Source organism: Phyllostomus discolor, chromosome 2 (genome assembly GCF_004126475.2).
Source record: "Phyllostomus discolor isolate MPI-MPIP mPhyDis1 chromosome 2, mPhyDis1.pri.v3, whole genome shotgun sequence".
NCBI lineage: Eukaryota > Metazoa > Chordata > Mammalia > Chiroptera > Phyllostomidae > Phyllostomus > Phyllostomus discolor.
This window is the reverse complement of record NC_040904.2, coordinates 56,489,871-56,507,196: the sequence shown is the minus strand read 5'-3', so window position 1 is coordinate 56,507,196 and position 17,326 is coordinate 56,489,871. Positions and strand designations below refer to the sequence as shown.

The 17,326-nt window shown below is 36.5% G+C and overlaps 1 protein-coding gene across 3 annotated transcripts in view; it reads left to right on the top strand.

Annotated features, from left to right (window-relative positions):
• The window catches only part of PLOD2 (procollagen-lysine,2-oxoglutarate 5-dioxygenase 2), a 91,750-nt gene that overhangs the window by 40,819 nt on the left and 33,605 nt on the right, over nt 1-17,326 (top strand). For 2 of the 3 annotated variants that reach the window (XM_028504437.2, XM_028504436.2), the window contains exons 4-6: nt 8,520-8,683; nt 13,243-13,355; nt 17,214-17,277. In XM_028504437.2, the coding sequence (XP_028360238.1) occupies nt 8,520-8,683; nt 13,243-13,355; nt 17,214-17,277 (341 nt within the window). Of the gene's footprint in view, nt 1-8,519; nt 8,684-13,242; nt 13,360-17,213; nt 17,278-17,326 lie in introns of all 3 variants that reach the window. The other variant, XM_036017882.1, reaches the window with a different exon arrangement.

Below are 17,326 nucleotides of genomic sequence, written 5' to 3'. Positions count from 1 at the left end.
CAGATCCTAAAATAAACATGTGGAATACACCTTTTGGGTATTAGATAAATGTCTAATAAAAACTTTGGTTATTGTGCCCTGGCTGGTGTAGCTCAGTGGATTGAGCACGGGCTGTGAGCCAAATTGTTGCCGGTTTGATTACCAGCCAGGGTACATGCCTGGGTTGCAGGCCAGGTCCCCAGTGGGGGCCATGTGTGAAGTAACCACACATTGATGTTTCTCTCCCTCTCTTTCTCTCTCCTTTACCCTTACACCCAGAAGCTCCCATTCTCTCCAAAGCAGGGTGCTGGGTGGGGAAGGGTGGGAGGCAGACACATACCCTCTCCACTATTATGTAAGAAAAAAAAAAAAAAACACCAAAAAAACTTTGGTTATTGCCCTGGCTGGGTTGCTCAGTTGGTTTCAGTGTCATATGGTATACCAACTAAAGGTTGTGTGTTCCATTCCCAGTCAGGGCACATACCTAAATTGTAGGTTAGATCCGTGGTCAGGTATGGACGGGAGGCAGCTGATGTCTATCTCTCTCATCTCTCCCTTTTTCTTTCTTTCCCTTCCTCTCTCTCTAAAATCAATGAGCATATCCTTTGGCGAGGATTTTTTAAAAAGTTAAAAAAGAAAACTTTGGTTATTTGTTTAGTTCTTTTTATTTTGTACTTTAAATTATTTAGAAGAAAAGTAGTTGAAATAAATTTGGTACAATTATTTGAATGTGAATTTGGACTGAGCAGAAATTTATATTTTTCTGGCAGCACTAAATACTCTGTCATTAATCAGAATGCAAATATGCCCTCCACTTTGAAAGCTTCCCAATTTGGGAAATATCTGAAAGGCATATTCGGGGGTGGTTATTAGCCTCATCAAAAGGCATATTTCCTTTATGAAAACATCTACCCATTTTGGTATATAGACACTCCTGGTGCATTTAGGTACATGTTTAAAGATGATTTAAACATGACTAAAATGATTTTGTAGTTTATAGCTATTGCTAACTAATGATAGCAGTAAGAAAGACCACTAGAATGTCACTTAAACTAGAATGGTAGTCAATATTACAATAAAAAAGTTAATGTAGAATTAACATGATTATGAAATAAAACCACTATTAGAGTAGTTTTATAGTTGACCCTAGTTTGGGAGACTGATCTAGGATAAATAAATACTGGCTGAAAATCTTAGTCACACAAATCTTTGCTGTTAGTGTGTATGCCTTTTCACTTGGATCCATTATTACTAGCTTCTGTTCACTTATCAAATTGAATTATAATTGTATGTTTCAGACAGTGAATCTGGGGACTCTGTCTAAGCTACATATTGTCAGGTTAATTATCAAGGAACCAGTAAATATTAGGTAACAGTAAATTGCATTAAAAGGGGGAGAAACAGAACTTTCAAGAGGGAGAAATAAGGTGGATGCTTTGAAACTGTTTTAAAAGATTGTTGTTCTTCATTTATTTGGAGAAATGAAATGACTCACAAAAGCAGGAAAACATTGAAAATTTCTAAGTCTCAAAGACTAAAGTTATTTAAAAAAATTGAATTTGTATTAGAAACTATGAAAACGATGCTCTTGGTTCTGCTCTTTCATATGTGAGCTGATGCGTGTTTCTTTTGGCTTCTAATTAAGTGCTACTTGGCTTGAGAAGTGAGACCAGCGAACAGATTTCTCACTTTGTATTTGGTGTGTGTGTCTTGAGCGCACACTGCGAACTAGGTGTTGAACCTAACACTACAGGAAATGAGGTAAACACAGATCCCACCCTCAAGGAATTCTCATAGTGTACTAATGTTGCAAACAAAACTGAATAAATGTAATTTAGAAGAAAGATGTATGCTTTCCAAAAATTTGAATATTGACATAATCTCTTTTGAGTTACTTGTAGAATATTGTGAAAGATTATTGTATCATTTTTCTAATTGTGAGAATATTTTTATGATTTTGATATTGTCCTACTATAATTTATAGGTTAATTCTATAGCTAAACAAATCCTATCTTATTTTATTCTATGAAATAAACATTTTATGCCCTTCATAATTCAGATTACATACCCAGTATGCCTACATTTTATATTGTTTTACATTGTCTATACAAAAGGCAGAGTAAAAATGTTCTGAAAGAAGAGATTTTCAAGTATGATGGCTGCAATTTTAACAAACTGTGGCAGGTTTATTTGATGGACTCCTACATCCTGGCAGTGATGGCAGTTTAAGTGTGCAGATTTAAAGAACCTAGTCATTGGTGATGGACAACATTTTGTTATATTAGGATAAAAGAAAGTCAAAACACATCAAAGTTCTCAATTTCTATACTGATTTTTTTTGAATGAAAGATTGACTCATTAGCTGTCACTTAAATATATTGCACTGCCTTTTGGCTCATTCAGTATAGTGAAATATGCTTAGAAAGTATATAGTAAATGAATGACGCCTCTTTTCAGATTGTACAAATGTTCTTGATAATTTTATTGAGTGTTAGTAGGTATGTTGAAATGAGGAAGAAGCAGATTTTATGCCCAAGAAACACTGGTTGTTTCTGTATATGGAGATTGATATAGGGTACTCTTGTATGACATTAATTTATGTATTTTATGTGTGTATGTATATATACATACATACATATGTATATATATTTTTTCCCTAAAACTAGATTGTTTACTCCGTGAATTTAGTTTTTTTGAGTAAACATGTATTAAGTATCTATTAAGTGCAAAATATGGGGGGCTGACTAGGATAGAAATCTTGCTCTCTGGATACATTTTTCTATCCATAGCTTTCTATATGAGGTATCTGGAATGCTTGGCTACATCGTAATATATTTGGGGGATTTAAAAAAGGTTTCTTGATTTCTTGACTCAATGAATACTTATTGTGCACTAAATATGTGTCAGATTTGAAAGTACTAATGTTGCAGAGATTAAATTTAACTATCATTTTAAAACTAAGGGGAGATTTTCATTCATTAACCATCTATTAACCATTTATTTATAAAGAGGCCAACCCAGCAACAGGGGACATGACTCACGGCCCTCAGGTAGCCAGCGGGGCTGCAGTTTGCTGTCTGCCCACCCTTCTCTCCTTGGCTGCTGCTCTGCTGGCTGTCACGCCAACACTAGGCCACTCTCAGAAAACAGTCTGCAGGAAATGGCCCTCCAACTAGACCCTGTCCTCCTAAACTTCTACCTATTCTTGGCCCCTGTAAGGCTCCTGTATTCAGGAAACAAGATTATATTCCATTTGGAGGAAAATCCTCTCAGTAGTATTTCATTTTAAAAATAGTTGCTGTTTTATACAAGCTGATATCCCTCTGCTTCCTCCAAAACCCCTACAATAATCTAATCATTTCCATTGTGATTTTATTGTGATTTATTCTACAGGTTCAACTGGGTGGACATTTTCAACTGTTTTTTGGGGTAGGGGTAGTTCCATAATATTAGTTTATGGAAATATTGGGTTGGCTAAAAAGTTCACTTATTTTTTTCCCATAAGATGGCTCTAGGAGCGCTTAGTTGACTTTAACTTCATTGAAACAACATTGTTAAAATGTATTGTGACAACTGTCATATCAGTGTGCATTTAAAAAACACCAAATTGGTGAATTTTTGTGTAGCCATTTTAATATTGAAGATGGAAGAAAATAAGTGACGTTTTTGGCATATTGTGTTTTATTATTTCAAGCAAGGTAAAAATGCAACTGAAATGCAAATAAAGATTTGTGCAGTATATGAAGAAGGTGCTGTGACTGATCTGAACATGTTAAAGTGGTTTGTGAAGTTTTGTGCTGGAGATTTGCTGAACTATGCTCCAGGGTTGGGTAGGCCAATTGAAGTTGATTGTGATCAAGTCAAGATATTAAGTGAGAACAATCAACATTATACCATGCAGAAGATAGCCGACATTCTCAAAATATCCAAATCAATACAGTTATTGGTGAAAATGAAAAATATGTCTTTTATGGTATTTTATAGACAGAAACAAAATGAACTTTTTAGCCAACCCAATTGATAGGTATTTAAGGTGAAGACTTGATTAAAGACAGTATTACAAGGTGTGTGGCTACTTGTGTGCTTCAGTTTCATTAGACTATAAACTTTTAAACTCTAGCCACTAATAGTTTACATGAGCTTAAGTTTATATCAGAGATGATGAAGAACGTGTTGGAACTTGGGATTCACTTATTCATTCACTTGTTCAACAAATACCTATTGACTGTCTTCAAAATACAAGGCCCGAGGGGCACACAGGGGAATAAAGGTGTGGGTCTGGCTTACCAAAGGAGAACATGCGGTCTGGTCTCAGCACAAAAAGCAGAAAATAGAGTGTTTCATGAAAGGGGAGAGGAAAAGAGCTGTGGGAATGAAGAGGAAGCAAGCGATCTTTTTCGTTTATGCTGATGAAGTATGGATTTGAAGAGGAGGTGACATTTCAAATTGACTTGAGGTTGAATGGTTTGGACCTGACTGCGAAAAGACATGCTAATACACAGAAAACGAAGCAACATGAGTAAAGCTATGGTGACAGATCAAACAATTTAGTTTGGCTTCTGAACAGGTCATTTAATGGGGAGTTTTTAATGTGAGGCTGATTCATTTAGACTGTTCTATAGGGCAGGGAGGGTAAACTCTGGTCCGGCCCAGTGCCTGTTTTTGTAAGTAGTTTTACTGGAACACAGCTATGCCACTTGCTTATGTGTTTCCTGTGGCTGTTTTTGTGTCACAAGAGCAGAGTTGAGTCATTGCAACAGAGACCACATAGCCCATTGAGAACCACTGGTCCAGTCTGGGGACTGGCACGGAATGGTTTTCAGGAGAGGTCGCAGTTTTGCTAGTGATGGAGGAGATGGTAATGTGGAAGCTTTTTGAATTGAGCTGGTCCAGGGTCTTCTAGCGGGAGTGGAGAGGAGTTGAATACTAAATAGATTAAGTGCATGGAATCAGTATGATTTGGCTAAAGATTTGATGAGAGGAGGCCATGGAAAGGGTTGATCAAGGTTACATGAAAGATTTGCAGTTTGGATGACTGCATGGTTACTGTTGCCATGGAAACAGGGAAGGCCTAATGACAAATGGTTGTAAAAGTTTCAGTGACCTGTGGGAGATAGAACACTGACCAATCTGGGGGAGAACTCAACATCCCACATGAGGTGGAACTTCAGGGGTTTTGCAGGACCCAGAATATTTGCCAGTTAACTGTGGAAAGTTTTATTTTGTTCTTCATATTAGGTGGACTAAGTTCCTATGAGAATTATTTTTATGACCTTTATGCATAAAAAAAACCATTTGGGTTTTTGTTTTCAAAAAGCTTTAAGTAGGAAAACTTTGAAAAGTTTTAAATTGATGCTAGTAAATTTTCTGAAGTACCTAAACACAGAAATAACAACAGCACTATAATAAAATAGAAATATTTTAGCAACCTTAAAAAAATCAAATTTTCACTTGAATTATGTGAAGAAAATTTTTGTCTTCACGGTTTGCTTTAAAAACATCACTTTTTGTTATATAGGTAATGCATTCTTATGAAATACTACATTGTAAAAGTTGCCACAACTGCTCCTTTTTAGGTCATTCACTTCTGGTAATAGTTTGAGATATATACTTACTGTGTAGATATCGTGTCCTTCACTAGGGTTACAAAGACAGAAAATGTTCATTTCCCAAATGTGCTTTAATAACTTTGAACGTGATGCTACCTGCAACATTTTAAAATCAGTTTGGCTGGCCCCAGTCTCCAATCGCATGATTCTCTGACACAGTCGGCCCTTTTTTCTGGCTCCAGACGACATGTCAGGGTTCCGCTGCAGCCCATCTGGCAGTCGCAGTCCCAGATGGTTTGGTTTGTTTGCCTTGCCTCTGCCGGCTCAATTACCCATAAAACTAGTCTGTTTCCTAATCTTCAATATTAAATATGTCAACAACTAGAGTCTTGAGGAAAATTCCTTCTTAGAAAGATAAGATTATCTTAGGGAGAATTTGGAAGTGGTCATGCTGAGGAAATCACTTGTTAAGAAAAAGAGAAACTTAATATATTTATGTAAATATTATTTTTTCATAAGTTTTTTATGTAAACAGTCAGGGAAGCCCTGGTCGGGTGTCTCAGTTGGGTGGAGCATCATCCTGTACACCAGAAAGTTGCAGGCCCCAGCCCCGATTGGGGCTCATGCAGGAGGCAGCTGATAGATGTTTCTCTCTCACATCTGTGTTTCTCTCTCTCTCTCTCTCTCTTCCCCCTCCCTTCCTGTCTCTCTCAGATCAACAGAACCATGTCCTTGGGTGAGGATTTTAAAAAAAAAACAAAAAAAGGGAAAATTAGTTTGAGGTTTTAGTTAGAACACATCTATTCTGACTTAAAATTTATCTGAAAATGTGTATCTGGCTAAAAATAAAATTATTTTAAATTATAGATTAGTGTAAACTCAAAGGAAACTTTTTCTCCTGTCTCTCCTTTTACTTCAGTACCTTTTGTCTAATAATAATAATATTAATTTTTGTTAACTTTATTGTTTTAATATGTTGTTTTTAATTTTATTTATTTTTATAATAATTTAATAAGATAGGTACAACTTTCTCTGCCATTTTATACATAAAGAACTAAAGGATAAGAATTTAAGTAACTAACTTGTCTAAGGTTACATAGATAGCAAGTGGCAGAGCTGGGATTAGAAACCCATCCAGCAGACTTCAAATTGTATTATCACAGGTCACTTTACGATTATGTTTTAATAGTACTAATAATTTCTTGGCTGTTGATCCTGGAATAAAGGAAAAACTATTTATCAAAATATAAATACATATATATGTTTTAATTTTGAATTGCTATTTTTCTGTAACTGAAATAAAGATGGATGATAACATTTAAATCATTTAGAATAATTTTAAATGAAATTTAATTTAAAATAAAAAGGAATAGTGAATGCCCCTGATCCCAGCCCTATTTTTACTATTAAAGAAAAAATTGGCTAGGCATAATTACTACATTTAGTTGCACATGAACAACGTTTTATCCTCATTTTTTTTTTAAGTTCAGAAGTGGACTATATGGTGAGGGTGGGTATGTCATGTATTTTGTAAGGTCTGGTTCACCATGAAGGGGAAGGAGAGAGAGAGAGGAAGCAGAAGGCAGGCAATTTCCTTTTTAAAGCACCTGGAGATTATGGGCGCACACCAGTTCCACTCACAGTTCATTGGACAGACATAGTCATGTGGCCATAGCTAGCTTCAGAGTATCTTTATCAGGATGGCCATGTGCCCAGGTAGGTAACACGAGAGATTCTGTTATTAAAATAAAGGCTTGAGAATGTACATGGTGTGGGTGGGGGTACCTGTGTCTCTGCCATAAGTATTAATACAATATAAACTTACACTGTTCTTGCTAAAGGAGTTTTAAACAATTTTATGGAGTTTCTACTCTTATGGAGATGAGAAAGTGTAAATTTCTTAATAACATAGTTCATATGTAGAAAGTTATTAAATGTTGCTTAGTGCTTTACTACTATCCTCGAGTATTAACAAGCTCCTGGAGAGCAAACCTGGCTGGGAGAGGCCTGTGGAGCAGCCTCCCTACTCTTTCATGAGAGGCCACAGCAGTACCTCTGGACTGTTGACGTGAGGAAGACCTGGTGCTGTATTCAGGAGCAGTAGTTTGTTTTATTGTTTGTTACCTAGGGTGTTGAATTATTACATTATATTTGAAAACCTTTGGTCTTGAGGTACTCTGATGCAAAAAAACAAAAACAAAAACAAAACAACCCCCCCCCCCCCAAAATGCAGAAGAATCTTTGGTTGTAGTAAGAATATAGAACTTATTACAGAATGTAAATATATTAGATAGTGGCTTTTATATTTCATATTTTGTTAAGTCATGTGATTCTGTGAATAGACTATGAAGAATAAAGTTTCCAGAAAGATCAGTGGAACTATAAACATTAAACTAAGGTGTCAATTTTTACATTTTTTAAGTTTATTGAGCTTTAAAATGATGTACTTATCTATACACTTTATTTTAGGATTTCAGGCTAAATTGTGATGAAAATACATATAAATATTGATGACACTTAGTAGCTGGCCACGTTTTTTTAAAGCAATGAAATCTTCAGAAATTATTATGGATGGTTACAAATTAAATCAAAACATTAGGCAGTTAACAATGGTAACTTCTATTGAAGATTGTGTCTAGATTGTTATATTAGATAGCAAGTTACTGACTTTTTAACATTTCAAGACTGTTTTAGAATTCTGATAGGTGAATAAGTGATTACTGAAAAAAATAGTAAGACTAGTACTAACGAAAATCTGTCTTTTATTTGGACTCCATTTTTCAATGTAATACAAACACTAATAACTTAATAGAATTCATGTAATTTAAATTGAGGGAATATTGGTGTACTCTGTAAGTAGTTGGTGTTAATCTTGTGTTGGATTCTGAATTCTGACTTTTATCAGAGACTGCTTCTTGATTTATGTGTCTAAATTCTAAGAAGTCTATTTTGTTTTTGTATTTTAAAACTTTTTTCTCTCTCACTAAACAGCTTTGATGTCATATTTGCTGGTGGTCCAGAAGAAGTTCTAAGGAAGTTCCAAAAGTCAAATCACAAAGTGGTCTTTGCAGCAGATGGGATTTTGTGGCCAGATAAAAGACTGGCAGACAAGTATCCCGTTGTGCACATTGGGAAACGCTACCTGAATTCAGGAGGTAGGTAAGGTACTGACAGAAAAGTGTAATGTAAGTTATAATAAATTATGAATAATGAAACAACCTTGTTTGATATGTATAACTATAGACATGTAATTTTAAGTAACTGCTATCTTACTACTCTGAACAAACTTTATCAGTTTAAAATCCACAGTGCATTGTATAGCTGACAAAGCATTTTCTCATATTATATTATGTGATGCCCTTAACAACACTAGATAGTGCGTCACTATTTCAGAATTGTGAGTGAGAAATTCCATGTTCCCCCAATTTAAGTGATTTCTTCAAAAGACATTCAATTGTTAAAGGAAAGGCAGTATGGATCCAGATCTTCTGATTATAGTATTGAGAATTTTCTGGCTATAGGACAGAATTGCATTTAGTAAACTCTTAGGAAAAAGTGTAAGCTATAATCATGTAGCTTTAAAAAATAGGCATTAATTTTATTTGTATATTTTACCACTATGGAAAGCAGTATGGAACTTCCTCAGAAAACTAAAAATGGATCTGCCTTTTGACCCAGCAGTTCCATTGCTGGAACTATATCCTAAGAACATTAAAACACCAATACAAAAGAACCTTTGCACCCCGATGTTCATAGCAGCACAATTTACAATAGCTAGATGCTGGAAGCAGCCTAGATGCCCATCAGTAAATGAATGGATCAAAAAACTATGGTACATTTACACAATGGAATTCTATGCAGCAGAAAGAAAGAAGGAACTCCTGCCCTTTGCAACAGCTTGGATGGAGCTGGAAAGCATTATGCTAAGCGAAACAAGCCAGGCAGTGAAAGACAAATACCATATGATCTCACCTTTAACAGGAACTTAAACAACAAAACAAAGAAAAAGCAAAATATAAACAAAGTCACTGAAATAGAGGACAGACTGACAGTGACCAGAGGGGAGAGAAGAGGGAATTTCAGGGGAGAATGGGTAGGGTTTACAGGAACAAATTTAAAGGACACATGGACAAAAACTAGGGGAGGGTGATAATGGGAGGGAAGTGGGGAGGGTTGGGTGGGTGGGCTGGAATGGGAGTAAAAGGGAGAAAACTGTACTTGAACAAAGACTAAAATAAAAAAAATGTATCTGTATTTTAAATATACTAGAATAAATGAGTAATTTGTCTTGAAGTCAATTGTCAAAAAGATTCAACATGCAGCCCTGGCTTAGTAGCAGTTGATTAGAGCACAGTCTTCATATGCCAAGGTTGTGGGTTCCATCCCCAGTCAGGGCACATAGAAGAACCAACCAGTGAATGTGTATATAAGTGGAGAGGAGTGTTTTCTCTCCTCTCTTCTCCTCTCCTCCCCTCCCCTCCCCTCCCCTTCTCTCTAAAAACAATGAATAAAAAATTTTTAAAACAGATTCAACGTACACCGTTTGGTATACTTCAAATGCTGCATTAGTTATGCCACCATGGATTAAAGGAACAAATTGTCACATTTCTTCCCTCCCTTCAAAATATAAAGTAAAATTTGACTTTGGTCATCAATATGACTCTAGAGTGTTCTTTTTAGACTGAGATTAATGTAAACATATGGCCATAAGTTATAATCAAATAGGATGGAGCTGAGGACATGTTAGACATGCAAACCAAGCTGGGAGAACAGATGTTTTTGAGTGATTTACACATGTATATATACAGCTGATACTATTCAGGCGAGTTCAAATATGTGTTACTTTGCTCTGGTTGGTGTGGCTTTGTTGGAGTGTTGTCCTGGAAACAGAAAGGTCACAGGTTTGATCCCTGGTCAAGACACATACCTAGGTTGCAGGTTCAGTCCCAGTTGGGGCATATGCAAGAGAATACCAATCAGTGTTTCTCACATTGATGTTTCTCTCTCTCTATTTACCTCCCTTCCGTTGTCTTGAGAAATCCATAACATGTCCTTGGGTGAGGATAAAAAAATAAGTGCTGCTTTAATTAGCAGCATGTCTGAATTCTAGGCTTTGCTCAGCTGATTACGTAAGGAAACCTCTCTTATCAAGTGGTTTACATTATCTGAGATGCCCAAATTCCAGCTCTATTCATCTGCACCTTTGTCTAAGTAAATCACTGTTATAGTTGTACCATAAAACTTTGCCAGGCCATGTAAATAATATTACACTTCTAAAACCTTAAATTGCAGTTTGTACTGCCAAGCTTTAGCTCACTTTTTCTCTTCATCTCAATACAATGACATTTCATGGTTTCTGGTATCTCTTGATCATTTTCTTCTATCTACCTACCACCTTTGGACTTTACTTCTGTATTCAAGTCAGAATCTAGGGTGTGTCATGTTGGTCACTCTGTCCTCATTATGCTAGCAGCCTTTCCCTTAGATTTCCAGTTCATGCATGCAGGAAGCTTCTCCCTAAGAAGACTTTCACTCTTGACTTCTTGTCTGAACACTTGAATCATAGATTGCTGCTCCTTCTGCTTTCAAACTGTCAGGCCCTCAGTATGAATAATCTTTCAAATTATCATTAAGTCCTAGATACATTAAAAACCATTTAGCTGTGCAACTCTGGTATGTTTTATTTTATATTTATTAATTTTTTCCAAACAAAGCATATATAATGAAGTATGTAAATTAATCTCGATCATGATATATCTACTCAGGAATTTAATTTCAGAGAATGCAGAGTACTGTAGACATAGCAAAAAAAACACCAAGTGAGTGCCTTTGTGAGCAGGTTTAGTTAAGCAAAAAGTATTTATAAGTGAGAAAGAGATCATACAAGAAATCAAAACATAATGCTTATGCTTTTTGTAGTATAATAAAGAGGTGGTAGGAAATCTATGTTCAATAAAAGTTTGTGATTTCATGAGTGATATATTGACAGTTATTTAAGGGATATAAGTTTGTTTTTGGGTATATCATTTAATTAAAAAATATGGAGAGTGAATATGTTTCCTTATAAGGAAAATTGGAGAATATAAGAAAGTTTATTGGTTCGAAATAATGTGGTTTAATAAAAAAATACAAATCGTATAAAACATGTATCACATACAGTGAAAATAGATGTATGTTTGCCCACTGGATAATGAAGAGTTAAGGGCATTGGTCCTCGTGCAGTCAAAAGTTCATGTATAACTTTTTACTTCCCCAAAGCTTCAGTATCCCTCAGTACCCAAGAGAAATTGATTCCAGGATCCCCTGCAGATAGCAAAGTCCTTGGGTGCTCAAGTCTCATGTGAAATGGCATAAAGAATATGTACAGTTGGCCTTCCACATCTGTGGATTCTTAACCTTGGATCAAAAATACCGTTTTTGACCTGTGGCTGGTTGAATCCATAGAATGAAAACCCATGTGTATTGAGAATTCACTGTATATTTGTTGAAAAAAAAATCCACATCTAAGAAGACCCAGGTAGTTCAAACCCATGTTATTCAAGGGTCAACTATACCTTTTATTTTTTTAAGGATGTTTGGGATTTATAAAAAAGATAAGGAAATGTAATTTTCGAAAAACAGTAACACAAACCATTGAAAATGTCATGGTCTACTTGCATATATTTTTTTCATCAGAGTAGATTGGTCACAGGATTAAAAATTTCATTTCTCAGTGTTTTAGGATTTTTTTATTTGGCAAAAATAACAAAAAGGAGCAACCGGTAATGGCTTTAGCCATGTTTTTATTTTGTCTTATTTTTGCTATGTAACAGTAATATATCTGCACCTATTTCTTTTAATTTTTGTATTTTTATGAGGGAATTTCAATTTTGAGGGTAAAACATTAGGTTTCTCTTTAATTCACAGGAGTAAAATTGGTCTCTTTTAAAAAGTATTGCATGTCAGTGAAACATAGTTTGGCTTCATTTTTAAAACTCAGTGGAAGACTCAAACAAGGGAAAAACGATCCTGTTGTCTGTGTTTTTTATAGACAACTGTTGTTGGCAAACTTAATGCTTATGTTCTCAGGCCAAGGGGAACAATCCAATTTTAGGCTTCCTTTCTCCAGACTATGACACACAAAAGCTAGCCAGAAAATGGTTTAGCAGGTACAATGATGACTAGCTCAAGTAAAGGGAAAATTCTCCAAATGTGCTAGATATAAAATTTCTTTGGGATGTTTAGTCAGTGACAAATGCAACATTCGTTTGATTGCATTAGCATCTGGCACCGACGTTCAAATCATTGTAGTAGAAGTTTTCTTTTTTCAGAAACAGAGTCCTCTATAAAGGAGCCAAGAAGAGCATTTTAGAAGGTCAGAAAGAACATTCTTCTGACTGTTCTATTCTTTTACTAGTAACCTATTTTCCTTAGGAGCCCTGGAAAGTATTATTAGTTCCCTATCTTGTGTTACTTAATTTTTGGGTATGTGTTTATTGAAAGAATCTTTGATTTGCAATTGGAATGAAAACTCACTCTATTGTAATTTATATATAAAACCCAAAGGACTGTCAATAACTCATATTTCTCTTATGGTGAGTTGTGATGGTTCCAGCCTAAGGATTAGACCTAATAGGTTTATCAATGTGCAGTGGGTCAATGGAATTGATGGAATTAACATAGAGGTCAGTTTAGTCTTTGAATACTAAATTCTCTGTTCTCTTTTGTATTTCAGGATTTATTGGTTATGCTCCATATATCAACCGTATAGTTCAACAGTGGAATCTACAGGATAATGATGATGATCAACTCTTTTATACTAAAATTTACATTGATCCACTGAAGAGGGTATGTAGTGGCTCCTGCTCTCATTTGCAGTGTGACTGCCTTCTTCTTATTGGCTACTGGAGATTCTGGGCAGTTAACAGCAGAGTAGTAACTATGGGACCGTCTCATTTTTCTCAACTTCATTCCCATAATATACTTTCTAACATTTTTCTTTTGCTATAACATTTATATGGCTACATATAACATGCAAAGGAAGTGTTGTCCTTTATTTCAAGTACATATGTCCTAGAAACCTGAGTCCTGTAGTTAAGGTGGGGGTGTGGATGTTGGGGCCAATACCAGTCTGCCACAGGCCCTAGAGAAAACACTCTTAAGATTGATTTGAATGAAAGTTTGGAGAAAAATAAAAGCAGGACTTCTGATCAAAATGGCAGCATAGACAGACGTGACTTGCCTCTTCCCACAACACTCAGAACTGTTGGAAATTGAGTTGAATGGAAGTCTGACAACTATGGAATTAAAGAAACCACATCCATCCAGACTGGCATGGAATGAGCTGATCCTTCACCCATGTGTAGTGTATAAAATTTCAGGAGGGATATCTCGGGGATGAGGAGTCCCAGCCCACATCAGGTCCCCATCCCAGGTTCCAGTGCCAAGAAGGTAAGTTCCCACAACTTCTGACTGCAAAAATCAGCAGGGATTGAGTCTGTGGAAGAAACTTCTGGAATCCCAAGAAGTTCCTCATGAAGAACCCACATATGGATTCACCTACTCAGATTCCTTTGGAGCTCAATATTGGGGTAGCAGCTTGAAAGATACCTGTGGTATATAGGGAGAAACTGAAGTGTCTGACATCAAGGTGAGCAGAGGCCATTGTCTCTTTCCTAAACCTTCCCTCCACAGAGCTGGCAAGCTGGTGCCAAATCTGAGACTCTATCAACCCAGCTGACACTGTTTGACCTGCCTTGGAGATCACCGGAGACTCTGCTCTACCCAACTTATGTCCCTTACCCAAGTTGGTTTGCCATATGAATGTCTGATCTTCCCTGATGTTTCACAGCTTCCTAAATCCTCTCAAACAATCAACAGTCCTCAGTGGGCCTCAGGCTTGGCACTAGCAGCAGCCAGCCTAGATACATAGCTTGGCTTTGCCTGGGAATCTCCAAGCCCACCCAAGTAGCAGCAATCTCAGGTTGCTTTGTAGGTCAGGCCAGGTGACCCTGGGCGAAACACAGATGGGGGCTGACCTTTCCTTGCTCCAGAAAGAGTGGTAAATGAAATGGAGATAAGCAATCGATATCAAATGCAGAGTTCAAAACCCTGCTTATAAAAATGCTCAAGGAACTTAGTGAGGACCTCAGCTACATAAAAAAGATCTAGTCAGAAATGAAGGATTCACTAATTGAAATAAAGAACAATTTACAGGGAAACAACAGTAGAGTGCATGAAGCCAAGAATCAAATCAATAATTTGGAACATAAGGAAGCAAAAACAACCAATCAGAACAGCAAGAAGAAACAAGAATCCAAAAAAAATGAGGATAATATAAGCAGCCTCTGGGACAACTTCAAGAATTCCAACATTTGCATCATAGGGGTGCCAGAAGGAGAAGAGAAAGCTTAAGAAATTGGAAATCTATCTGAGAAAATAGTGAAAGGAAACTTCCCCAATTTGATGAAGGAAATAGACATGCAAGTCCAGGAAGCACACAGAGTCCCAAACAAGGTGGATGCAAAGAGGCCAAATCCAAGACACATCAAAATTGAAATGCCAAAGTTAAAGATAAAGAGAATCTTAAAAGAAGCAAGAGAAAAGCAGTTAGTTACCTACAGGGAGTTCCCATAAGACTGTCTGCTGGCTTTGCTACAGAAACTGCAGGCTAGAAAGGATTGGCAAGAAATATTCAAAGTCATGAAAAGCATTTTTTTAGGTTCAGCTGTTGATAATTGTGAGCTCATTGTTATTTTACTGTTCGTAGTTTTGATCTTCTGTTTCTTAGATAAGTCTCTTTAACATTTCATATAATGAGTGCTTAAAAAACAGAAACAAACTAAGTGAAGAACTGGAACAAGAACAGAATCACAGAAATGGAGATTACATGGTGGGTTATCAGTGGGGAGACCGAGAGGGGAGAATGTAGGAAAAGGTACAGGGAATAAGAAGCATAAATGGTAGGTACAAAATAGTCAGGGATAGATTAAGAATAGTATGGGAAATGGAGAAGCCAAAGAACTTATATGTACAACCCATGGACATGAACTAGGTGGGGGTAATGCTGGAGGGTGGATGGGTGAAGGGCAGAGGGAAATAAAGGGGAGTAAAAAAGTGGGATTATTGTAACAACATAATAAAATATAATTAAAACAAAAATCTAAAAAAATTCTCTAATTCAACAATATTTTAATTTACATAATATAAATTAATATTTCATAAATTTACTATATATGGCCAATAGAGTTCTAAATTTACTGAATTGGGTCTTTGTGGGTGCTGTCATTAGGAAACATTCTTTTAAAGCACATTTTATACTGAATTTGTAACCAAAACTGTCTCTGTTTCTTAGACAAATGTTTTTAAATAGATCTTTGATACTTAAGAAACCTATTCCTAAACTGTTTATTTTCTTCATCTCTGTTTCTCACTTTCCCTCTTGTGCCTGACATGTCAGGCCCGAGGGCTTGCTGTCTCACCTGGAGAAGATGCCTCCGCCTGCAAGAGTGCTCGGCAGGCAGCGTGGGGCTCACCTTTCCTTGGTGTAATCCACCTGGGAAAGTGCTTTGAGGCTTATGTACTTGTCTTTAGGTTTGTGATATTTTTGGTTGTCTAAATCCTGTTTTTGGTTTCCCTCTAACCTAAGATTTTTATCTGATTAGCATATCCTACTATGCTGTGATTGCTATAACACCATACTGCTGACTGCACACTGTTAAATAATAGAAATTTATTTCTCACAATTCTGGAGTCTAGAAGTCTGAGATAACTTCGCTGGCATGGTCAGTTTCTGATGAGAACTCTCTTCCTGGCTCGGACAGGTCCATCTTCCTGCTGTGTCCTCACGCGGGGGGAGATAAACAGAGGGTGAAAAAGAGCAAGCACTTGTGTGCCCAAGCTCTCCTATTTCTTCTTATAAGGACAAAATTTCCACCATGAGGGCCCCACTCTCATGACCTGAATTTAACCCTCGTTATCTACCAATGGCCCCCACTACAACTATCTTCACAGTGGGGTTAGGACTTCCACCTATGAATTTTGAGGGGACACAGATATTCAGTCCATAACAGCATGCAAATATAATTTTAGGAATATTATTGTGACAGAACAATGTAGCTGGAAAACTGGTGCATTGAAAATCATAAAGTTTGTAAAGCAGATTAATCTTTATGATTGAATTGATTAATTACCAACCTGTTGTGGCATTCAGGCAGTTTATGCTGTAGTAACAACTCCCAGGCTCAGGAGCTCAACATGACAGAGGCTTACTTCTGCTACAAGTCCATTATCAGTCAGCAGGGTGTTTTTGCTTATTGTAGTCACTTTGGGGCCCTGGCTGATGGAGCAGCCATCTCCAACCTTGTTGCTTCATGTGCCAGGCAGAGGGAGCATACTTAGGGTCTCGAACTGGTAATGACATCTCTAGGTTGGAAGTGATTTATTTTAATTCTGCTAATAATTTCACTGGTTAGAATTAGTCAGAGGGTGGAGAAGTGGAAATACTTGGAGAACAGCATAAATGCTTTCCCATACTTTCTATTCTCTAATTTAATAAGCTAAAGAATTAGTCTTTTTGAGGGATACTGCTGGAATAATTTACACAAGGTATTTAAAAAAATTTAAAAGAAAAAACTACATTAACATGATAGTATTGTTTGTTGTTTTTTGTTGTCATTTGTAATACCATCTTTGTTCTTATTTTAGGAAGCTTTTAACATCACATTGGATCACAAGTGCAAAATTTTCCAGGCTTTAAATGGAGCTGTAGGTATGCTTCCTAAACACTGGGTTGCTCATGTATTCAAATGGACACCTGT